Source organism: Euleptes europaea, chromosome 5 (genome assembly GCF_029931775.1).
Source record: "Euleptes europaea isolate rEulEur1 chromosome 5, rEulEur1.hap1, whole genome shotgun sequence".
NCBI lineage: Eukaryota > Metazoa > Chordata > Lepidosauria > Squamata > Sphaerodactylidae > Euleptes > Euleptes europaea.
The window spans coordinates 51,641,040-51,665,016 of NC_079316.1; the positions used below are offsets into that span (position 1 = coordinate 51,641,040).

The 23,977-nt window shown below is 54.9% G+C and overlaps 2 protein-coding genes across 3 annotated transcripts; one reads left to right on the forward strand and one right to left on the reverse strand.

The window, feature by feature from the left end:
- The first annotated feature begins 942 nt into the window (after positions 1–942).
- SLC25A28 (solute carrier family 25 member 28) lies at positions 943–4,936 on the forward strand. 2 transcript variants are annotated; one of them, XM_056850579.1, is made up of 4 exons: positions 943–1,242; positions 2,003–2,231; positions 3,201–3,257; positions 4,286–4,936. In XM_056850579.1, the coding sequence occupies exons 1-4, from the start codon at positions 958–960 to the stop codon at positions 4,789–4,791; spliced, it is 1,077 nt and encodes a 358-aa protein (XP_056706557.1). In that variant the 5' UTR covers positions 943–957; the 3' UTR covers positions 4,792–4,936. The 2 variants fall into 2 exon arrangements, with proteins under 2 accessions (XP_056706557.1, XP_056706558.1); XM_056850580.1 differs by lacking the exon at positions 2,003–2,231 and having other exon boundaries at positions 1,075–1,242.
- An 8,109-nt stretch (positions 4,937–13,045) lies between these two features.
- NKX2-3 (NK2 homeobox 3) lies at positions 13,046–15,442 on the reverse strand. The gene is made up of 3 exons (XM_056850435.1): positions 14,972–15,442; positions 13,819–13,927; positions 13,046–13,659 (listed from the first exon to the last, which is right to left on the reverse strand). The coding sequence occupies exons 1-3, from the start codon at positions 15,440–15,442 to the stop codon at positions 13,046–13,048; spliced, it is 1,194 nt and encodes a 397-aa protein (XP_056706413.1).
- Between the last annotated feature and the right edge of the window lie 8,535 nt (positions 15,443–23,977).

Here is a 23,977-nt window from a genome sequence, read left to right on the forward strand (position 1 = left end):
TTCTGAAAGTAAGACGTCCCGGAGCCTGCAAAAAGAAGCGAGCGAATGCCGACTAAGCGAGGGTCTCCCGGCTCCGAATGGAAGGGGATGAGCACCGCGACCCCCTCCCGGGGCATCCGCGGTCACCGGGGTTTTAGACCAGCCGCTCCTTACCGGTTTCCCTCGCCGCCGGAAGCCTTTCGGGCCGGCCACGCTGCAGCCACGTCCCCAACCGCCAAGGGCAGCAGCGGAATCGCTAGAGCTGACGTCGCGGTTCGAACCCGGGAGTCTCGGCTCCGCCTCCGGCCGCAGGTAGCCAATCCGCCGGCATTCCAGCGGCTAAGCCACAATCCCCCGAACGCGCCCCGAAACTTTCGTCCGGCTTCATTCTGTAACTTCTGACACGTCACTGCGGGTGTACCAATCCAATGACACGCCCCCCGTTCCTTTAATAGCGTCCCCCGTTCCTTTAATAACGCTTCCCAAAGCTGCGCAGGCGCCCTGCTGTTAACTTCCCAAGGCGAGCGTGATTTCCCGTCCGCCAGCTCCCTAGGCAAAGTCACACACTTCCCGCGCGACGTCATCACTACAGACAAGCCAACCAGGGTCCTACAAACAAACCGCACGCGCCATAGAAAAACTGCGCAGACCTTTATTACCGAGTCTGTCATTGTAAGTGACAGTCGTCGTGGCCAATAAGACCATGCCTTTGAAGTACTTATTGAGGAAATGTAGTCCGGGGAGGAGGGAAGAACGAAAGGTCAACCAGGCCTTGCCCAATGCGTTCTTTGGATAGGCAAGCGACGAGGCTGGCGTGACCCAATGCGAGCTAACCGGAGTCTCAGCCGACCAATGAACGTTGGGCTTGGGCGGTGCGAATTGAGGCCTTGACCAGTGAGCGACTAGCGTAGGCGGGGCGAAGAGAGCGGGAGCCGCAGGAGCGAGTAGGCGGCCAGCGGCGGACTCGACGGCGGCGCCATGGAGCTGGGGGCGGGCGGCGCGGCAGGGCCCCGGCAGCGGGACGGGGCGGAGCCGGTCCGCCTGTTCTTCCTGCTGCTGGGCGGGGGTGGCGGCGGAGGGTCGGGCTGGGCGTGGCCCGCGGGGGGCGGCGGGGAGGGTGGGGCGGGGACGGGGACCGAGACCGGCCCGGAGCCGGACTACGAGGCCCTCCCACGCGGGTCTGCTGCTTCCACCCACATGCTGGCGGGGGCTGTGGCGGGGGTGCTGGAGCACAGCCTCATGTACCCCGTGGACTGCGTCAAGGTGAGCAGGAGCGGGGAGAGGCGCGCGAGAGACGGGGGGATCGGGGCCGGGACGGGCGGCGACGAGTCGCTCGGTGGGCAGAGCTAGGGGCGGAAGGGGGCTGCGGACAACGCCGGGATCTGGGGCCCGGTAGCTCCGGAGGAGCCCTGGGCCTTGCCGGCAAACTCCAAAAGAAGCCCCCGTGCAGAGTTCTGCGAATTCGGATGGGGAAAACGTGCATGTGGAGAGCGGCAAACCCCAGGCAAAACCTCCCGGGCATCAGTGGCCTATGTGGTTCGGGCCGGTTCGGTTTGAGCGGAGAAACGGCGAGCGGTGGCCAGAGGACGAGGGAGTTGGCCCAGGGCGAGTGTCGACGGGGAGAGAGAATGACTTATGTCGTTGGGAGGGATCAACAGGTCTTCTGTTCCTTGCGGCTGGACGGCAGAAGTCAGCAAGCAGCTGCCGATTTGGGGGCTGGAAAGGATAGCCGGCTTTAGGCAAGAACAGAGCCGGTTTCCTTTATGCCTCCGAAGCAGTGTTCTTGCTTCCAGAAAGCTTCGGCTGAAGCCTGAACTGGGAGGGATTAGGTGGGTGCCACAGTCCTCTCAGTGAGAGAGCCGTTGACCTAGAGTCGGCTGCAAAGGTCGCTGCTGAGCATACAGGGAGAGCATGCGGTTCAGGACTCAAACAATTAAGGTGTCCTAAGTGAAGCTAGAACAGCGGCGGGGGAGGACTTCCTTGGATAAGTGTCTCTAACCAATTCCCCTTCCTGCTCTGGCAGACGAGGATGCAGAGCCTGCAACCCGAACCTGCGGCTCGCTACCGGAATGTGCTGGAGGGCCTGTGGCGGATTATGCGGACCGAAGGGATCTGGCGGCCCTTGCGGGGGTTGAACATCACGGCCACTGGGGCTGGCCCTGCCCATGCCTTATACTTCGCCTGCTACGAAAAGTTGAAAAAGACGCTTACCGACATTATCCATGCTGGGGGCAATAGTCACTTGGCCAACGGTACTGTCCCTTCCTACATCCTTGCCACCCCACGGGCTGCCCGTGTTGCCAGCTGGGGCTGAAAATGAGATGGGAAGCTAAATGCTAGGCTGTTTTGACATCACTGCTCTCTGAAATTCATGCTCTATTGATGCCCTTCTGTACAGTCGCATTCAGCTTAACTCAAAGGAATATAAGCATAATCAGTAAGAGTTTAATATTGTGTTTTGAGAGTCACATGTGTATGAAAATAGCAAGGAGCAAGCAGCTGAGGTTTCCATCCAATGTGAACAGCACATTGGTTTCCTTATTGTGGTTGTGTTTCTCTGTGCATAATGCTGTCTCTATGAAGTACTGTTCCATGAGACAGTAATTCCAGATTTGAGCAGGATTATTCACATTTTCTTTTGTCTAACAACTTGGCTTGAAAGCATAGGGACCCCTAAACCAGCCATCATGTAAGTGCTGTGGCTATCTGTAGTAGGTGTGTTTACACCCCCTTTTGCTCAATAGCATGTTTCTAATGTTCCATTGAGAGCCTGGTACACTTAATAAGAAGATGCATTTATATTGGAGCCCTAGTTTTTATTTTTTGACCAGCTCATGTTCTGAAAGTTGTTGGATGTGAGAGCAGGAGGATGGAGTCATAACTGGTTACAGCACAAGCCTGGCTTTTCCCTGCTCTGGGATCTGGGAACACTGAGAGGCTTCACGGACTCTCCAGGGGCATCTTGCCCATTAAGAGCTAGGATAAAGAGGGGGATGCTTTGCCTGCAGTGGATCTCTGATGGTTTTTGCTGTTTCCTCTTAAATGTAGGTTCCAAGATTACCTCTCTGAAAACCAATGCTGACTTCTCAGTGATCTTCTTTTGGATGTGTATATCTCTAATCCTTGCATACACTCCCTTGACAGCACATTCGGGGGCTCATTGGGACCCTGCTGGGTCACTTTATCTCTTTCCTTTACATGTAATAGTCCTTGTCTTGCAGGCGCAGCAGGCTGTGTGGCAACATTGCTTCATGATGCAGCCATGAACCCCGCAGAAGGTAATGCTGCTTCTTCCCCACTCTGCTGCAACTTTCATGCAGCTTGTTCTGCTCTTTCTTGTCACCAGGGGGCACATTCCTCTTTTTACTTCTAATAGGTTATTGGCAGGGAAGGTTGCTTGGATCCACTTGAAACAGAGCTGACCAGTGGAGAAGAATGGCTTGGTATTCCTGCCTCTACTGTAGATGCTGATTAAAAAAATGGGAACAATATTAAAGCTTCATTTTTTAGGCGTATTCTATACTTGTGTTCAGGCAGCAAAAAAAGCATGCTTCATTGTCCCACAGTTCAAGGATGGAGGCATCATTGGCTTCTGTGTTATGGTGGAACGTGTTGTGGGTGCATCTGTTTGGTCATTGATTATTTTATAATGTGGGATTTATTAAACTGGTAGATAATACATTCTACATAATGTGCTTGAGGTTTCCAGCTAAAGAGCAGCATGAGAATTGTCTATAGCAGAGGTTCCCAACGTGGCACCCACGGGTGCCATGCTGCCCACTGACACCTTTCCTGGTGCCCACCAAGTGCATTTACAAAGTGGGTGGGTCGAGGTGGGCTTTTGCCCAGTATGCCTTCTGATTGGCTGTTGGAGATCTTATTGGCTGTACAAAAATTTAAAAAGATGTTGCTTGGGCCGTAGCTGCCACCACAGCCCAAGGATCTTCGTTGCATAACTGAAGATAAGCTGTGAGTATGCATGAAAATATTTTAAACCATATAGTCATTTACAAAGGCATCCTGTTAAGCAGAGTGTCTGCCTAAAATGTTGAGGAGTTACTCTTAAGAGTTATGCATGGCCCTGACATTTTGTGGTTGGGTCTGCCTTCTGCAGCAGCCATTTTTTAGATCCACTCAGGACCTTGAGTCAGAAATCCAAAGATGCCCACGAGCTCAAAAAAGGTTGGGGATCCCTGTTCTATAGGAGTGTATGAAATGCACCCTTCTCGGATCCCTGCGCTCATTATCTTCCCCCATCCCTTTCTCTTTTCCTCATGGTTGGGCTGCTGCTGACATCTGTCCCCAGTGATAAAGCAGAGGATGCAGATGTACAACTCTCCATACCAGCGTGTTACGGACTGTGTGCGCGCTGTTTGGTGCAACGAAGGGGCAGGAGCCTTCTACCGAAGCTACACTACTCAGCTGACCATGAACATCCCCTTCCAGGCCATCCATTTCATGGCATACGAATCCCTGCAGGAACACCTCAACCCTCACAGACAGTACAACCCTGGCTCTCATATGGTGGCTGGTGCCTGTGCAGGTGCCATCGCTGCTGCCGCCACCACCCCTTTGGACGTTTGCAAAACGCTGCTGAACACCCAAGAGGCCCTGGCACTCAATACCAACATCACTGGGCACATCACAGGCATGGCTCACGCCTTCAGGACGGTGTACCGTGTGGGTGGGCTGACGGCCTACTTCCGTGGGGTTCAGGCCCGCGTCATTTACCAGATGCCCTCCACAGCCATTGCCTGGTCTGTTTATGAGTTCTTCAAATACATCCTCACCGAGCGGAAGGAAGGACGGTGAGCTGGGAAGTGAAAAAGGGACTTCTCGCCTTGGGATGGCTGGTGCCAGACTTGGACGACGAGCAGCAAGCCTTTGGAATGACGATGCCGCCTCTTGCCCGCTGCTGCATTTTGCACAGCCCATCATCCTCCCCAGTGGGATAGTACACGGTGAGCAGCCACCTGACCTGCCTTTGCCTTGCCCACCACTTAACAAGCATCTCCCTTCCCCCAAAGTTGTGTGCCCCTAAATAAGAGGGCGACTAACAGGAGCTGTCATGAGCAACCTGGAATCCGGGATGACGGTCTGCATATCCAAGAAGGATTGCAGTGATGCCTTTGTGGTGATGGTGCTGCGGGAACTGTTAGCTGAGCCGTTGTCTAGTAGCACGCACATAGACCCCATGCTCTCTGGGAAGGCTTTGATTGTTGTGGTCTTTGGCACTTCCAATAAAGTCTGCTTTATTGTCATGTACCTTGTTTACTCATTATCTGCCACTCCACCTGCTGAGCCTCAAGAGCTCTTTGAGGCTGTCTTGCAGGTAAGTGTACCGACCTATAGCAGGGTATTAGGAAACTTCATCTTACAGTGTGGGGAGGCTTGGCCTTTATAGAATGTAGCATTTTTGTATGGTGTTGTCAGTCCTCAGCCCCGGGGCCGGCGGATAGCCTATCTGACAGGTGTCCATGGTCAGCCTGCTTTTCATCATCTTTAAGCAGCAGTTCCTTGATGTGGAATGGTATTGTATATAGCCCAATCTCGGAAGCTAAGGTGGGTCGGCACTTGGAAAGGAGACCTCCAAGGAAGACTCTGCAGAGGAAGGCTAGGGCAAACCAACTCTGCTTAATCACTTGCCTTGAAAACCCCACCAGGGGTCACTATAAGTCAGCTGTGACTAGACGACACTTCACACGCACAAGCGGCAGTTCCCTCAGTGGAAAATCTAGTGGGCTACCCATGTTAGTCAATTACAGCCAAAACAATGAAGAGTACTGCTGTGGAACCTCCCAAGACCGAATTGTTGAAGATTTTGTGAGGCAGAACCCACTTTTTGAGAAACAAATTGGGTCTAATCCAATTGAAGATCCATGTTGACAGAAACTTCTATTGCTGGTAAATGTTTGCTTTATATGGTCTAATGCCTTTCTGTGGCAGAGCTGTACCACCTTGCTGTGGTAGTGGGCGTGTAGAACAAATGTTATAGTGATCCCATAGACTTTGTGATTGCCATTCATAGGTAAAGGTAGTCCCCTGTGCAAGCACTGGTCCATTACTAACCATTGGGGTGACATCACAGCATGATGTTAACTAGGCAGACTATGTTTACGGGGTGGTTTGCCACTGCCTTCCCCAGACATTTACACTTTACCCCCAGCAACTTGGATACTTGGTTTACTGACCTCAGAAGGATGGACGTCTGAGTCAACCTTGACCCGGCTACCTGAAACCTTCTGTTGGGATCGAACTCAGGTCGTGAGCAGAGCATTGACTGCAGTACTACAGCTTACCACTCTGCACCACAGGGCTCTTTCCATTCATAAGGAGTGGAATAGGTGAATTAAATAAATACAGAGCTATGGTTAAGCTGGTAATTTGCTATATAGCGTGCTACTGTCTTGCCTGTCATTCTTCTGCGTATTGGGTTCCCAAAACAGCTTGAGCAAATGCCAGGAGATGGGGGGCAGTGCCTGGGGTGGGTAGAGTTTGGGGAGGATGTGATGTCACTTCCAGGTGATGCTCTAGGCTGCCTTACTTAGAGTATCACTGTGGAGAGATGTTTTTTTCTTCTGCTCCTCAATTCCTCAGGGATGGGAAATTTGGGCTGGATGATGTTGCATGGTAGGCCTGTGTGTAGCTCTTGGCTCCATGGCAAAGAGAATGAATTATAATTCACTGGGGCAGAGAGTTGACAGTAGTAGAAGAAGAAGACTTGGCTTTTATATGCCGACTTTCTCTACCATTTAAGGGAGACTCAAACCAGCTTACAATCACCTTCTCTCCCCCTCCCTACAACAGACACCCTGTGAGGTAGGTGAAGCTGAGAAAATGTGACTTGCCCAAGGTCACCCAGCTGGTTTTGTGTGTAGGAGTGGGGAAACACAGTTCACCAGATTAGCCTCCGCCGCTCATGTGGAGGAGTGGGGAATCAAACCCGGTTCTCCAGATCAGACTCCCCCCTCCAAACCACCGCTCTTAACCACTACACCACGCTGGCTCAGTACCATCCTAAGCAGAGTTACATGAAATCAGTAGGCCTAGAAGGGAGTAAGCAAGCTTAGAATAGAATTGTTAGTGAAAAAGAGTGGGCTTAAATCAGCATCTGAAGTCAGGGGTCATAATACCCTATTAACTGCTGTGTTTACAGAAAATTGAATTTTAAAAATCCTCTGGAGTTACACTTTCTAATCACAGAAGGAGATGCTGTGGTCTCTGTCCACACATCACATGAGCAGTTATGCATATTGCTTATGTCTGCATTGGCTCTGTGATTTGAGCTCATTAACGCTTCTTGTTCAAATCCCATCTGGCTCATAAATATACCAGATTCCCCACTCCCAATCAGGATATCTTGGTCTAACCCCCACTAGCCTCCTACCTTAAATGCTGGGATGAGTTAAGGGTGGGAGGATGGGCCCCACTTGGAATAACTCTTGCCTTGAATATCTGGGTTTCCTCAGACATTTTGGCAGTTCCCAATAAAATCAGATGCATCTCCAACCTGCTGTCTGGATCTGGATACAAAACAGATTTGAGGAATTGGGGCTGCTTTGCCATGCTACAGCTTATATGAAGACTGCTAACAATAACCTGTGGAGTTTGTGAAAGGGTTGCTTTGCAGACGCAGGTTTACTTTTGCTGCTTGAATGGAGTTCCTAGTACACAGGTCATGGCGTTCCTTTCAAAAAGTCATAGATTAAAATTCTGTCCATAATTTAGCACTGTCGCTTCTTTTTGAATGGCCCTGTGACTTAACAATTTACCAAGGAAAGGCATGTGCCATAGAGATGTGGGGAAAATTATCTGTTAGATTTCAAGCTGCTCTTAAAGACGGGAGCATGGTCAGTTGTAAAAGCTAGCAACCCATCCTCCACACACAGGTGTGTTCCCTAACAGCCGTGGTGAGTTCGAAAGGCTGGGAAAGAAGGAAGGCAATAAATTGTTGCTGGGGAATGAATCAGGTACATCACACCTAATCTTCTAGAGAGAGTGATCATTAATATCCTTCCTGGGGTGAAACAGTTTGTAGCTCAAAAATGTGACGTATTTTTAAAAAGCTGTATTGGAGGCAAGGGGTTTCACGTTGAAGGCTACTGTGTAGCAAGGACTTAAGGGTGGGGATATATGCCTTGGTTTGAAGATGGAGGTGTCCTTGGAAGTTCTGTCCTTTTAGCCTTAATTCTAGCACTCATAAAAATAGCAAGGTACCAGATGGCCCCCATAAGCCACCTCCATAGCTCTTGTGGGGACTTCTTGGCCAATCCTTTCACCTTAAAGCAAATACTGTGCACCAGTGACAGGAAACTGCCTGAGCAGGGTCTGTAATTTGGGCCATGTTTTTGTGGGAATCCTGTCATGGTAGCTATGAAGAAACATCCTAGCTAGAAAATAAAGAGTGCTCTTGAGCTACTAACAATGCATTCCTACGGAGAATTACTCCAGTCTAAGCCCATTCATTTCAATGGACTTAGTCTGGAGTAACTCTTAGGATTGCACTGTAAGACTCCTGTTTGTTTTTGCTATAAGACTGGCAGCACTATTCCAAGTCTGAAATCTCTTTCTAGATTTTGCAGATCTGAACAAAAGCTGACCAGGTATGGCACCTGCAGTTCCATGGTCATCCTGTAGGTGGTGAGGGTGCTGCGAAAGATTTCGCCTTGGCAAGCACTAATGACTTCTCTCTGCTTCCTGACCATTTTTTTAAAATAGAAAGGCTCCTATTTTAACACGCTATGCAGAAAAGCAACAGAAGACGCATCGTCTCATCATTGTATTAGCATGCCGACAAAAGCTTCATTTGCTAAATGTTGTGTCTGCCAGGGATGTTAAAGATGCGGGAACCTGTCGATCCTAAAGCTGTGAGATCCCACGGCTTCCTGTTACAATTACATGGGGGGTGGGTTTTATAAATCCCTGCTTCTAAAGTGCATTAAAATGCAAGTATAGACTTCCATTATAGCCATGACCTGGATAGCCCAGGATAGCCCAATCTCGTTAGATCTCAGAAGTTAAGCAGGGTCGACCCTGGCAAGTGTTTGGATGGGAGATCTCCAAGGAAGTCCAGGGTCGCTACGCAGAGGCAGGCAATGGCAAACCACCTCTGAACGTCTCTTGCCTTGAAAACCCCACCAGGGGTCACCATAAGTCAGGTGTGGCTTGACAACAAAACATTATCCCCAGCAACAGGTCAGGTTGTTTCCTTGCACAGACCCCTTAAGACAGAACAGTGGGAGTAACAGCATAGTTGGTCTCTTATGGCAAATGAATACCTCCCGTCTCTACGAGTGAGCCCTCTTTGTGAGTACATTTTAAAAGCAAGATTCAAAATGCATTAAGTTTGCAGTTGAAAACACAGCCCAGTACCTGGATAAATGTGGAGTTTGTGTAACAGGTTCAAGGGCACACGCATTGCATGTAACATGAGAATTAGGCAACACACCTCTCAAAAATTCAAGTGTGCAACTGTACACGGGCTGCACGTGCCTTCCCTGTAACTTGTGAACAGAGCTAAAGATAGATCGATATCGTCATTCCAGATGAACGCCAGCTAAATCAAGGTCAAGGGGGTGAACTTGTTGCAAGCCTCACAGTACAGGATCAGGATGTTCAGCCCACCGGAGCGGCCGGCCTTTCCATTCTCTCCTCATTTTCCAGGAGCCTTTGGGCCTAAAGTATAAAAAGGGTCAGCAATTGTGGCGGCCGCGGCGTGACAGACCCTTCGGAGAATTCGTTACCTCTTGGGGGTGGCGAAAAGCGTCGTCAAGTCGAAGCCGACTTATGGCCACTGGGGGGGGGGGTTTGGGTTCTGAAGGCAGGCAACCTTCAGAGGCGGTTTTCCCTTGCCTGCCTCTTCCTAGCGACCCTGGACTTCCCTGGTGGTCTTCCATCCAAATGGGACCAGGGACGATCCTGCTCAGCTTCTGAGATCGGGTGAGCCTCGGCCATCCCACTCAGAGTTGCATCCCACCCTCCATCCCGAACTCATTCAATGTCGGCTGAGTAGGACCATTTATGCAGGGGAGGTTTTGCCTTGAATCTGCCGCTCTCTGGATGCACATTTTCCTCATCCGAATTCTCAAAGCTCAACAATCAGCCCCCAGGCAGAGTTTTGAGAATTCGGATGGGGAAAATGTGCATCCAGAGAGCGGCAGATCCAAGGCAAAACCTCCCCTGCATAAGTGGCCGAGGTGTGGCCCAGCAAAGCGGTTGTCACCGAGCAGAGCAGTCTTTGCGCTGGCGCCCCCCCTTCCACCCCCGGTTGTGACCCGTGGCCTTCTACCATTCCATTCGGTTTCGTCCAGTCCGTTCACACCTGTTCCATCGTCTCGGCTCCCAGCTCAAAAACGCTGGGAAGCGTGGCTCTACGCAGCGAAAGGAAATAAATCGACACCCCCACGAAGTTTCCCTGTTCTCTTTGGGCCAAGCGCGGACCGGCGATGGCCCGCGAGTGCCAAGAGACCCGGGGTGGCTCCCAGCCCGGGCTTCCCTTCTGGCAACCCTCCGTGCGGGTCAGCAGCTCCTCGAAAGGAGGGAGAGAAAGGGGGGATCCTGCCGTTTGAGCGCTCTGCTGGAAGGCTGGCCTACACCCCTATGGCCAGCAAGGGGCGGGATACTCCGGCGGGGGGGTTAGAGGTGGGGCTATCGCTTTCCTCTTGGTACCCTCCGCCGAAGACTTTCTGCCAACGGAAATCTGGCGGATCAGGAAGGGCCTTTCTAGGGCCGCCCGTCGTGCGCTGAAGGTATCTTTCGTTGACCTGGCCCTTTTCACCGAGGGATTCAACAGCAAATTCGAGCCAGCAGCCTGAAAGAAGCATTCTGCCAAGTTCGTTTTCCCGCACGTGCGGATCATGGCACACCGAGACGGGCGAGAGAGGTGGCAAAGTGCTGGGCTGCACCGCTTCAGCCTGCGGACTGAAGTCCCACCTTGGAACGTTCCCTCGCCTAAAAAGCTGCCTGCCTGTAGAAAACTAGCAAATCGGGGAGAAAGCTATTCTAGCACTCTCCACCTGCAGGGAATTTTTTTAATACCTCTCAAAGCATTACATTTTTAAAATGCCGCACCTGCCGTCTGAGGTAGCTCTGTCACCTCTTCTGACCTCATTCTGTGTAGATGGCCTCTGAATTTAAAGAGCAAGTTCTGGCAGGGTAGGAGTTTCGTGAGACACAGCTCACTTCTTCAGATACCGGAAGAACCCAGTTGTGGCTCACGAAAGCTTCTACCCTGCCAGAAATGTTGTTAGTCTTTAAGGTGCTGGACTCTTGCTCTTTTCTACAGCTAGTGACAAACAGGTCTGCCCATCGTGATCTATCTGAATTTAAAGGCGCGCTCTTTTATGGGTCCGGTGACATCCAGCGACCTTGGGCCGGGGCCACCAAGCCAGGCAAGCCCTCCTTTCTTAGCTCAGCTGCTTCTCCGCGGGGGCCTCCCTCGCTCTCGAACTGCGCCCTCGACATCACCGCAGCTTATTCTCCACTCCCGGCAGCTGCAAAGGAGTGAAAGCAATGCTCCTCTCGGGCGTGCTCTCTCTGCCAGTGGTTCGGGGGGTGAGCGCGCAGGACTTCTGGCAGGCGTCCTCCTGCCCGTTCACGACGCTCTGCTGCGACATTCCCCGAGAGCGCTCTCCCAAGCACGAGCAGAGCGCCTCCCTCCAAGCGCCACCTCGTCACCGGAGCTCCCAGAGAGACAGCCTTCCATCTCCCGAGGGGGAGCCCCTCTGTCTCTGCCGCCTCCGACTGCCTCTGACCCCACCAAGTCCGGACAAGCTAGAGCCAGCATTGAACGGCGACCCCTAATCCACCCCCCTCTGCCCGCTGGTTAAAAAAAACCCACGCAGGGGAACAAAACCGCAGCTCGTTTGCCCGCCCGAGCCCAGCGTGGGGGCAGCGCGGGCCGTCAATCTCGCCCTTTGTCCCTGCCCCCCCTCGGCCCCCCCTTTTGTTCCCCGACCCCATAAGCGCCGCTTCTCAGCCCCTTCCCGGCGGTGCCTTTCAGAGCCGGCCCGGCCGCCACAATGGGCCGCTTGGCGCAGCGCGCTCCCCATTCAGCGCCTTGGCATCCTCGCCTGGCCCGGGACAAGGGGATTACGGCGGCTGGCTGGCTGCTGGAGGGCGGGACCGCCGGGCATAGAGCAGGCAGAGCTCCCCAGCGCCAGCCTCACCACAGAAGGGCACCCGCTTTCTCGGAGGATTAGTTAATCCGAAGGAATTACCCACCCCCCAGATGCCTGGCGCAGGGCACATGTGGAAACCAGTCGCCAGGATGCACCCTTTGCGCAGTGACTGTGGGCACCAGCGGATCAACGGGCTCTCCAAGTTCTTAGGCTAGGCTAATGTGAAACCTACCCGAGGATACCTGACAAGTCGATTTTCCCAACGTGCTTGTGTGATTTGTTTAAAAGAGCTATAACCCGCCGTTCCCTCCTAGCATCCAGGCCGGAGAGGTTAGCGCCGCCCCCGGTCCCTCCAGGTGGATTCATGGGTGAGATTTTATGCGGGCAGTGGTATTAAGCAGGCGCAGGGACCGCGATACACTCTCCGGTAGAGCTCAGAGCCCACACAGCAGCCGGCCGGCTTGATCCTCCCGAGGGGGGCCGCTTCCCTGCCTCCCCCCCTCCCCAGAGCCAAGCCTGGGACGCATATTGCACCTGGTTTTATTGGATCCTTTAACTCCTGGCAACGGTGGCTACATCGATACACGTTAGATACAACGGGGGGAGGGGGGCTCGAGGCTGCCCCCACCCCGGCTTTGGCTTTGTACAAGCGATGCTGCTGGGCAGCGGCCGGCCTCCTCTCTACCCCGTCCATCCGTCCATCCATCCACCCCGGTGAGGACTCCCTCCTGCCCGGGCCCTGCGGAGAGCCGCTTTGCTGAACGCAGCCCAAGTTCCTCGCTGTGGCCAGCCGGGTCCGGGCACTGGCGGCCCCTTGGCAGGCATCCGGTTGGACGGGGCGAGGACGAAGAGAGGGGCCCCCGGCCTGACCCGGCCAGGCCCGGCTCCTTCCTGCGGGCGGCCGCGGAGTCCCGGCCCGGCCCTTGGCACTCTGTCCTTCGACGGGGCTACCAGGCTCGGATGCCCTGACTGCAGGAGGGCCCGGCGGCCCCCTGGTGGAGGGGCTGCGGGCCGGCGCCGCCGAAGCCCCCCATGTTCACGTACGGCCCTGCGGGCGGCTGCACCGACGGGCCCCCGCCGCTGCCGGCCGGGTAGCTGCAGCCGTAACCGGCGCCGTAGGCGGTGGCGGGGGAGCCCGCGTAGGCGTAGTTGGGGAAGCCGTTGTAGGAGTAGGCGGCGGCGTTGTAGGGCGCGCTGTAGGCCGTGGAGCCGCCGAGGCAGGGCTTGCCGTCCCGCACCAGCACGGGCACCGCCACCCGGCGCGGCGGGAGCGGCGGCTGCTGGGGCGGCGGGGCGCCGGCCGTCGAGGCGCCCAGCTCCAGCGCCTTGTCCTGCCGCTGCCGCTTGCACTTGTAGCGCCGGTTCTGGAACCAGATCTTGACCTGCGTGGACGTGAGCTTGAGGCTGCCGGCCAGGAGCTCCCGCTCGGGCGCCGACAGGTAGCGCTGCTGCTGGAAACGGCGCTCCAGCTCGAAGACCTGCGCCTGCGAGAAGAGCACCCGCGGCTTCCTCCGGCCCCGCGCCTTGGGCCGCTCCGACGCCTCCTCCGACGGCTCCTTCCCTGAAAGGGGGAGAGAGAGGAGAAGAAGGGCTGAGAAAGGGCCCCTAGGGGCTGGCCGAGGCAGGCGCCTCTCGGAGGGGGGTCTTCAAGGAGTGCAATGCAAAGGCCCCCCCTCCCTTACAGTCCTGACTCCTGGGCCTAACCGAGGGGTGGGGGTACAAGCGGGAACGAACCCATGCTTTGCAGCGAGAGCTTTCCTGAGGTCGGGCCTGGCCTCGGACCCAGGGGCCCCCTTCACAAACGCATCGGACTGGAAGGGGCCACGGTCCTTTGGCCGCAAGAGACGGACATGGGCCCACCCGTTGAGAATGAAATGGGCGTTGCGCTGGAGGGAAATCCACCTCTGGTTCGTTGGGAGGAGCCACAGGAGACCCGACAGTAGGATGGGGAACCCGGTTTGTAGACGTTTTCTCTTCAGTAAGTGGGGGGGGGGGCTTTCTACTACCACCGGCCGCCCCCAGAAGCCTATCCAAGTGGCGTTTGCTGCAGAAGCGTTTGGAGGCCGCGCCGCCGCCTCTTCCCAGGATTTTCTCTCCTCCAGTCCCCCATAGGGGATAGCCCGGGTTTTGCCTCCTTTGCCGCACGTCTGACAGCTCCAACATGGCGGTGAAGAGCGTAGCGCGGGAGCAGGCACCCACCCAGCGGCCTAGCCTCGGAAGGGAGGCTAGGAGGTGCCTACCAGGAGCTGCCGAGAGGAAAACGCTCCGCGGCGGCGAAGCTCCTCCGGGCCACCACTAGACGGATTGCTACAGCCTGGTGGGACGGGGGGGGGGCAGCAGCCGAGGAGACTGCGCTGCCCCCAGGTCCCTCTGCTCAAAAGGCAGCCCCGGCTGCGTGGCCAGTCACCCGCAGGGCAACAGCGGAGCCGGGATTGGGCTCTGACCCCTCGCAGCCTGCGCTGCTATGGGGCTCCTCGCCTTCTCTCCTCCTATTGCCCCCAAATCAAAAGCCCCCCATCTCCTCTCCAGAAACAACCGGAGGCGACCCCCCCCCCATTCCCCCAGCCTCACTGGCGCGGCCGGGCCCGAGACTCCCCACCCTCTTTCTTGGCTTGCCAATAGACCGGCCAGACCAAAACTAGAAGCCTGGCGACCCCACTCCTCGAAAAGGAAGGGCCCTACAGAACCCACTCCCGTAGGGAGGAAATCTCAGGAAGCCTACTCAGGAGTAAGTCCTGTGCCCTTCATTGGGGCTTACTCCCACCAAAGAGTCGTTGGGATCCCGCCTAAATCGAGCAGAGGCCTCCAACGGAGGCTGGAGAGGCCGCGGTCCCGACACGCGTTGGAAGCCTTGGGGGGGGGGGGGTTTCGACTCGCGCATCTTCGAGGTGAGCTCGGACTCGGCGCTGGGCCGGGGCAGGGCCAGCCTCCGCCCCCCGTGGTCGCCAATCTGGCTCTGCTGGGCCGCTGCCTCGTTCCCAGCCAAGGCCCGCTCCCCCCGGCCTCGACGCGGCCGGCCCGGCCCGGTACTCACCGTCCTCGGAGGCCCGCGCCGGCTCCGGCTCCTCCTTAGGCTGGCAGGTGCCCCGCAGCACCGCCTGCACGTAGCTCCCGGGCGAGAGCCCCGCCGCCGCAGCCCCCGGGCCTTGGGCCGCCGCCATGGAGCCCAGGAAGGGCCCTTTCTCCTCGGCCTCGTCGTCCTCCTCCCCGTCGGAGAAGCGGCAGCCCAGCAGGCAGGAGGCGCCGGCGAAGGGAGGCTCGAGGGGGCCCCCGAAGCGCTGCTCCAGCTTGAGGATGTCCTTGACCGAGAAGGGCGTGGAGGTGGCCGGGCTGGGGAGCGGCATGGGGGCCGCCGGGGAGCGGCTGCACAGGGGCCGCGCCGGCGAGCCGAGGCGGGCTAAGCGGCCTCCATGCGAGCCAGCCAGCCAGCCAGCCAGCCAGCCAGCGAGCGCGCCGCCGCCGCCAGCCTCTGCGGCCAGCAGCTGCCGGCTCGGGACAGGCAGCAAGCGCGTCACGGCCGGGAGGGGCCGGGCCGGGCCCCCATTGGAAGGCAGCGCCGCCTGAGCCGGCCCCCAGCGCCAGCACAGCCGGCCAGAGGCTGGCCAGGCCGCCGGCCGGGGGTCAGAGGGGAGCCCACGCCGCTCCGGACGCGCGTGGCGCCTTCCAGGCGCAGGGAGGGGGCGCCCAGGCGGGGCCGAGGTAGGCTGGCAGGGACGTGGGGGGGGACCCTCTCTGGGGGGGGGACCCTCCCCGCCTCTCCCTGCCTCTCCCTGCCTCTCCCTCGCGGACCGCCCCCCCACTCCTCTCCCTGGCTCCGGAGAGCTCCGGCCTCTCCGCCGTCTGGGTTTGCCCGTCGAGCGTGGGGCGGCTTTTCGTTTTTAACTCCGGAAGAGCGGGGGAAAGGGAGAAGGGAGGGGAAGGGAGGAAGGAGCAGGCGCGCGTGTGGAAAGGGGGCAGGGAGGAGCCCCCCCGCCTCGTTTGGCTATTGGCAGATCCCTCTTGAGGCGAACGGAGCCACAGGAAGGCAGGAGGGGGTCCCGCCCGGGTGAGTGATGGTGGCGCGGAGTGGGTGGGTGGCGCGGTCTCGATCCCTCACTGGGCTCCTCGGCGCGGCGCGACGTCTGAGATGAGGAGGTGGGCCGAGGCTCAGTGGCAGAGCATCTGCTTGGCTTGCAGAAGGTCCCAGGTTCAATCCCCGGCATCCCCAGTTAAAGGGACTAGGCGAGAAGGTGATGGGAAAGACTCCTACCTGAGACCCTGGAGAGCTGCTGCCAGTCTGAGACAGTATTGAAATATTGTCGAAGGCTTTCACGGTCAGAGTTCATTGGTTCTTGTCGGTTATCCGGGCTGTGTAACCGTGGTCTTGGAAGACCACGGTTACACAGCCCGGATAACCTACAAGACAGTATTGACTTTGATGGACCGAGGGCATCAGTAGAAGGCAGGACTTCTGTGAAGCTCCCCAGGGGAGACCCGAGCACCCCTCCTCGGTCTCCTCACCGGCCCGGAGAGACACACAGCCAATCCTTTCCTCTTTTTTCTTCTGTTCAGACTTTTTACGATCCAGCTCTTTCGAAGCGGTTAGAAGCAAAGCGGTTAGAACCAATTGTTTTCAATGTGAAGGATCACAGCAGGAGCGAGTAACATAATTAAATATGCTGCGATTAGTAGTGGTTGTAATATTCCATTATTAAATATAACCCAGGTGTTAATGCAAACAATAACTACTACTGCAACTAAAAATAATAATAGGTTTCTAGCAATTAAGTGATCGTGTGTATTTTTCCTCCAAGAGGTGGCGGGTACCCACCCGCTTGGATGCTTAAATCTGATCAGACAAGTCCACGGCTGGGAGCTTAACAGCCCTGGCAACTCTGTGGAACCTCCATGAGGAGAGGCAGCGCTCCTCTGAGCCTCCGTCAGCTACCGAGGGAGGCCGGCGGCAGCAGCTCATGAGCCTCTGTCTGGCCGCGGCTAGAGGCAGAAATGCTTGCCGGGATCCCGTGGAGCAATTATGAATTAGCGTTTACTGATAAGTGCCATTTATGCACGAGAGGTTTTGCCTTGGATTTGCCGCTCTCTAAATGCACATTTTCCCCATCTGAATTCTCGAAATTCTGCATGGGGGCTTATTTTTAAGGTTTGAGAATTCGGCTAGGGAAAATGTGCACTTAGAGAGTGGCAAATCCAAGGCAAAACCTCCCGGGCATCAATGGCCCAGGTGACTTTTTTTGTTTGATTCAGAGCGAAGTTGATCCTATTATACTTCACTTTAAAATATTATTACAGGTCCACAGACACATATAAATTATTATTATTATTACCGATTAGCGGTTATGATTAGGAAGCCCTTTAGGCCTTTCTGTCCGGATGTTGCTCCAGCTGGGAGTCGGTGATTAGAGGAGGGAGATTTTGCTGCAATCAGCTGCAGAGTTTCTGGGGAGTTAGGCTCATTGAAAAGAATTGGACTTACTTCCGAGTAAAACTTCGGGCTACTTCTTTCTTTTCTTCCCCATTACCGTCTGTTTGGTTTGGTTTTCCTCCCTTTTCTTTCTAGTGGGGGGAGGGGGAAACAAGTCAGAAAATAACGTTACTAAATAAGGCAATTACAGCGAAGAGATTTAAACGGTTTGCTGTGGGCATGCGAGGTAGGCCGTCAATTCGGTTTAATTACAGCCGGTTCGTTTCAATTAATGGCTCTGAAATTCATGCCAGCCTCATTAAGGCTCCTTCACGCTTCTCCTTGATCCTCTCCCGGGAATTCTCCGGGCTGCAGGATTCGCGCGTGGGGGAGGGCCCCCGCTAAGGATCGGCCCGCTGTGTACATGGGAGCAAAAATCTTCGCGCCCCCCTCATTTCCTTTCTTTAAATAAGTTGAGGGATAGAAATTCCCCAGAGCTGGGAGGTTGGAAGGAGGGAACCGGGCCCGCCGAGGTGGTTTGGTGCACATTGGTTTTAAACCAGGAAAGTGAATTTAAGCGGGATCCGTTTCGCTGAAAGTTAAGCAGGAGCTTAAATTTCCCACTGAAATCCAAGGGACTGAAAGGCCTTTCGCTGTGGCTGGATCGTCTTGGGCTGCCGAAGGAAATTCCTCTGAAATCCCCCGTCCCTCTGGGCTGGATTGGCTTTCTGGTCCTCTGACCAGGAATGGGCCCTGTTACTTAGACGAGAAGACAATGGGCGCAAATGCATGGGAGGGTTTGCTTTGGATTTGCCGCTCTCTAGGTGCACATTTTCCCCAGCAAAAATTCTCAAAACTCAACAATAAGCCCCCATTCAGAGTTCTGAGAATTCAGATGGGTGAAATGTGCATCTAGAGAGCGGCAAGCAAATCCAAGGCAAAACCTCCCATGCGTTTGCGCCCAAAAATCAACCCGGTCCCGCGATTTCATATTTATACATAAGGACGACACATTATCCATATCAGAAACTTGAGCCCTGACATGTCGAAGATCCTTGTCTGTTGAAATACGGAAACAAACAGGAGGCGATGCGGAACGATGCAACCCCTCCTGCTCCCAAGGAAACTTCCCCTGAACGATTCTCTCGGTGTGTTTCTCGCCCTTCCGCGCTGGCGAGTGCTGCTGGCCGCCATGCTGGATCCTGCATTTCAGACTTTTGGTCCCGACTAGCCTACTTGGAAGGGAGACCTCCAAGGAAGGCTCTGCAGAGGATGGCGATGGCGAACCACCTCTGCTGAATCGCTGGCCTTGAAAGCCCCTTGCTGGGGCGGCCCTGCTTCGGTTGCCACTTGACGGCACTTTGCACACACACACACAATCCCGGCTAGCGCGATTTGTGGCTTCCGCCCCTGCAAACCGAGCCGCGCCGCTGAAGTCCGGCTTTCCTGTACGAGCGGGTCTGTTTCGCCGGGCTTAGAAATCTCCGCCTAAAGAACATCCGTGGACGGGAATCCAAGGAAGCGAGCGGGATGCCTCTCGGGGAAATGGTTTCCTGAGAAACTTGCCGGTTTCGCCGGCCGTTTCAAACCTCCTGAGTTCCGTGGAACAACAGCCGGGATTTCCTTCCCAGCCAACACGTCTAAGATCCGGCTGAAAACCAGGAGCCGCTGGTTGCATTTGACAGAGTCCAGAAGGCTCGCTCTCTTCGTCCGCCGCAGGCGAAGCAACAGGCTGATGGCACCGGAGCCTGGGCGGCGTCGGTGAAGGCCAAATCACCGTTTGGTTCTGATGTAACAGTCAAGCGGTGCAAGCGATAGTTAAGTGTAAGGCTGTCGCAGAACACAAAGGAATACCCGATCCGATGCCAGGAATGCCAGATCCTCTCGGCAGGGGATGAACCGTTTCTCACTCCGGGCCGGGCTGCAGGGGGGACACCAATAAGCGCTTAAGCAGATGTATCCTGACCAAGCGCCACAGGGGCAGTCTTGCTAGAATCCAGGGGCCAGAATTTCACGCTGGAATACTCCTTCGAAATGTATTTTGCTGGCAGCTTTAGCGTTTGGGATCGTCCTACTAAATGCTGGTTCGGCGTGCTCCCATTTTGAACGTCTGATCCTCCCGGCCCATTTGTTCTCTTGCAGGGAGACCGGCTCGTGGCAGAAGGGCGGGTGGTGGCCCCTGTCTCCTTAGAAGGCGGGCAAAGGAAGGGTCCCTGAATGGTCAGGCTGGTGTCCAGTTTGGTCCTTCGATAGAGTCGCCCAAGTGAATGCTGTATTCATTTGGCGTTGCATTCATTTGTGTCCTTCCTACTGTTGCGATGCATTTACCATATTGTCTCGTGCGTTGCTTGATTTCTTGCCTTCCCTTTATAAATAAAACAAAAAACCCTTCTTTTCTCCATACTTCGACTGCGCTAAGTGTTTAGGATTGCTCTCCCTGGTCTGTTGTGCCCAAACGACGCCGGCGGTGGGGCCATTTTCCACATACGCGCGCACCACGGGGGCGCCTCCACTTCGGCGGTGCAATCCAGTGGCTTCTTTTGGTCTCTGGATAGTCACAGGAAGGGTCAAAGCGGGGGAAAACCCCTTCCAGCCTTCCTAAAGATGGGTAGACTCCGATTAAATCAAGACGAGGAGTCCCGTGCCACAAAGGAGTCTAGCGCATTTATTGGGGCTCAAGCTTTCCAGGCATTCAGGCACACGAAGCGGGTAGCTACTAACAGTGCGCCCCTCAGAACATTTTCCTGGAAGTAAGCCTTCCTTGCCTCTGGAGGGGAGAATCCAGCTCGGCCAGTTTTCTTCGTTTGTGCATAAATTAGCTCTGGAATTAAGAGAAAGCGAGGAGTACTTCGCGCTGATTTTAGAGGCTATCTCCACATATTCGTGTGTTCCTTCCTTCGGTATTACTTGTATCTGGTTATGAAGGAAAGTCCGGCCGTTCGTGCGTTGAATGTGCGCCTTTGACTGGCCCTGCTTGCTCCGATTGTGCCAAATCTGGCCGGCCTAATGCGCCTGTCTCACGTTCTCATCCCAACCACATTTTCCAGCGATTGGGCCCGTGTTTGCGTTTTAGGACGACAGCACTGGATTTTGCAGGCTATTCGACACTGTGAAATTCTGAAACGATCTGGCGAGCTGCATGGCACCGAAGCGCATCTAGACAGCCAGCGTGGTGTAGTGGTTTGGAGCGGTGGAGTCTGACCCGGAGGACCGGGTTTGATTCCCCACTCCTCCACATGAGCGGCGGAGCCTAACCTGGTGAACCAGGTTGGTTTCCCCACTCCTACACACAAAGCCAGCTGGGTGACCTAGGGCTACTCACAATCTCTCAGTCCCATCTACCTCACAGGGTGTCTGTTGTGGGGAGGGGAAGGTGGCTGTAAGCCGGTTTGAGTCTCCCTTAAGTGGTAGAGAAAGTCGGCGTATAAAACCAACTCTTCTTCTAATCTTGGAAAAGGACTCCCGGCCAGCTGTTTGAGGGCGCCGCATTTGAATGCCACTGAAAAGTTCCCATTGATGTCAACGGCGCAGGAGTTTTTTCTTTCGCGTGTGAGTTCAGCCCCCTTCCGAAGGCCCAGGCGGCCCTCCGCGCCTTTCCCCGCCGCGCTTGTGGGGTCGAGATGTGCTGTTAATGGTTATTGTCTCCGGCCCATTAGGTCGCTTCTTTCCAGCCGCCCTCCCGCGTTCGAGCGCTGCCTGGTTTCCCCGGCCTCGCCGCGCACTGTTTAGACAAGGGATTAAGGTAATGGATGGAGCCGAGCCGGAGCCCGCCCTGGCCAGGGGGGTGGTAGCCTGGGCAGCCGACGGGCAGGAAGCCCATTCTCCGGAGGCTGTGTCACCCTTGGGGCCCCTAATCGCCCCATTAGCCCTGCGGGGAAGTGTGAGGCCGATCCTGCCGCGAATGCCACACGTCCAATCCCTCCAAACAAACCGTCGAGGGTCCCCCTTCCCAGCGCCGCATCTGCCCCTCGGAGAGGCTCTTGGCGGCCTCCGCGGACCTCTAAACTACCCCGCGCCCGCCAAATCTAATCCTGCCTCCCCTGGCCCTGGGCGAGCCATTCTTCTCGCACTCCAATCCCATCCACACGTGCAAAGGGTGCTCCTGGTCCAACTTCTGGGGCTGAAGTGAAGAATTGCCTCAGTGGCCACTTATGCACGGGAGGTTTTGCCTTGGATTTGCCGCTGTCTGGATGCACATTTTTCCCATCCAAATCCTCAAAACTCAACAATAAGCCCCCATGCCCAGTTTTGAGAATTCGGATGGGGAAAATGTGCATCTATTGAGTGGCAAATCCAAGGCAAAACCTCCCATGCATAAATGGCCAGTGTCCCCTAGGAGACCTGCCTGAACTCTTCAGTGTGGTTTCTTGGAAAACAGCCCCCTGCCCCCCTCCCAGCAAGGGAACCTCCATCCCAGTAAACCAAGGCCATCAAGCTTTGGATTGTCCGGCGGGAGAATGCCCGCTTTGTGTTGGGAACGCATCTTGTCTTTGGTTTTCTTTGAACGGCTGTCGCCGATGATGAGATCCCCGGTAATTCCTTGAAAATAACTGCTACCTCTGCAGGCGTTGGTTGAGAAGTGGAATTTACCCCTTAACTGACCCGGTGGAGAAACCCACTTCTTGAGCGTACTAATTGCCAGGCGAGCAAAGCGCTGAAAAGATGCTCAGGTCGGTGCAGAATGATGCCCACCATCCACCCGTTCGGGGCCGGGGTGTGATCGCCTGTCACTCTTCTCTTGCTGCTTCCGCCGGCTTCTACGCCCGAAGCTGCATCCACACGACCGGCAGCAGCACACCTTTCGTTCAGACGTTCCCCCGTCCTGAACCATGACCAACCACCCTTGCCGGTCGCCCTGGGAGCGACTCTCGTTGCGCTGGGTGGGACTTACTTCCAAGTAAAAATGCATAGGACGAGGCTATTATGATCAGGCGTAGAACCGGAAGCAGCCCAAATGGAGACCTGTTAAAGCCAAGTAAAGTGAGGAAATTAAAATATTTTAATCGAATCTCTCTTTTAACGTTGGCTGAATGGCACCATGCCTATATTTCTGATAGTAAACGCTCTTTCTCTGTGCAGCCAAATTCGAGCTCGGGGAGCAGGGAAGGGACGGCAAGCGACTGGCAGAATTCCGCATGATTTGAAAAGGGACCCCAGTCGTGTGGAAGAGAGACCGGTCTCTCTCCCGCTGTTTGCTCGCACGTAGGCGCGATGTTCACGCGAGGTGGACGGCGGCGCTTTGAAAGGGGATCGCATCCACTCACTAAGGCAGAGGCGATTTTCGTTCGCTGATTTCGCAGCCTGTCCGGCTGATCTCGGAACCCAGAGCCCAGCCGGCCCATTTTGCTGGTTTGGTTTTGCCTTCCTGCCCCAATAATGGACGTGGTGATTGGTGCAATGACCTTGCGTGGTTCAGGGCCAGACCAGGTATTTTACCTGCCTGGGTCCTGAAATGGCTTATCAGCATGCGTGGATTTCAGTCGAAAGCAACCTATTGAGGCTGATTTAATTGCTCCTCCCCAATAGCTCACAGGAGATGGTGCGCATTCAAAAGCATAATAATAATAATTAATAATAATAATAAAATTTACACTTTTACTCGCTCACCTGATTCTAAAGACATTGGGCAGGAATCGGCCAAAGAAAAGTTCTTTGAAGTCTCATTCATTCCTGTGGGAGAATCAAACATCTGCTGCAGCCTCTCCTTTTGAAGTCAGACCTTGGCCCTGTCACACTCTCTCAACCTAATCTACTTCACAGGGTTGTTGTGAGGATAAAATGGAGGGGAAGAGAATGGTTTCAGCCGCTTAGAGTCCCCGTCGGGGAGGAAGGCGGGGTATAAATGAGTTAAAGAAACAAATACGAAATAAGACTGTAAGCTTCAACGTGCTTAACGTTCTCCGGTTGGTGCCTTTTGCTGGTAGATAAACTCCTCTTGGCCTCCTTTTTTCATGCATTGTTTCTTCTTGTGAAGCTAATGCACACACAAACATGCGATGTACACAAAGTACTCAATGGCCATTTATGCTTGGTAATGAGCCGCGCGTTCCAGGCTGAAGTGCCCCGCAATTTTTTATTTTTTTTAGTTTTTCACACTGAACCGTCATTCCGGAAGTGACTGCGAAGCCGGCGCATACCTGCTTCGCTTTTCTTAAGAGCCCCTTTAACGCGACCTTTTGTGTTTGCTCCGCCCCTGCACCGAAGCATTTACTGAAGGAACCATGAAAAATCACAAACGCGCCTTAGCTATACAAACGACCATTGCCAATGGCTATACAAACGAAGGAGAGAAGGAGCAGGGCAATAGGGGGGTGGCTGCGATTTCTCCTTTTGCATGGGGACCGTGAATAGGCATTTTAAAGGTCGCATTTTAAAAAGAGCTTTGAGCGAGCATCAAAATCGACCCTGCATAAATGGCCAATGAAAGACGAAGCACGTCACATAAAGAAGAGACAGAAGATCAATGAGAAATTTCAAA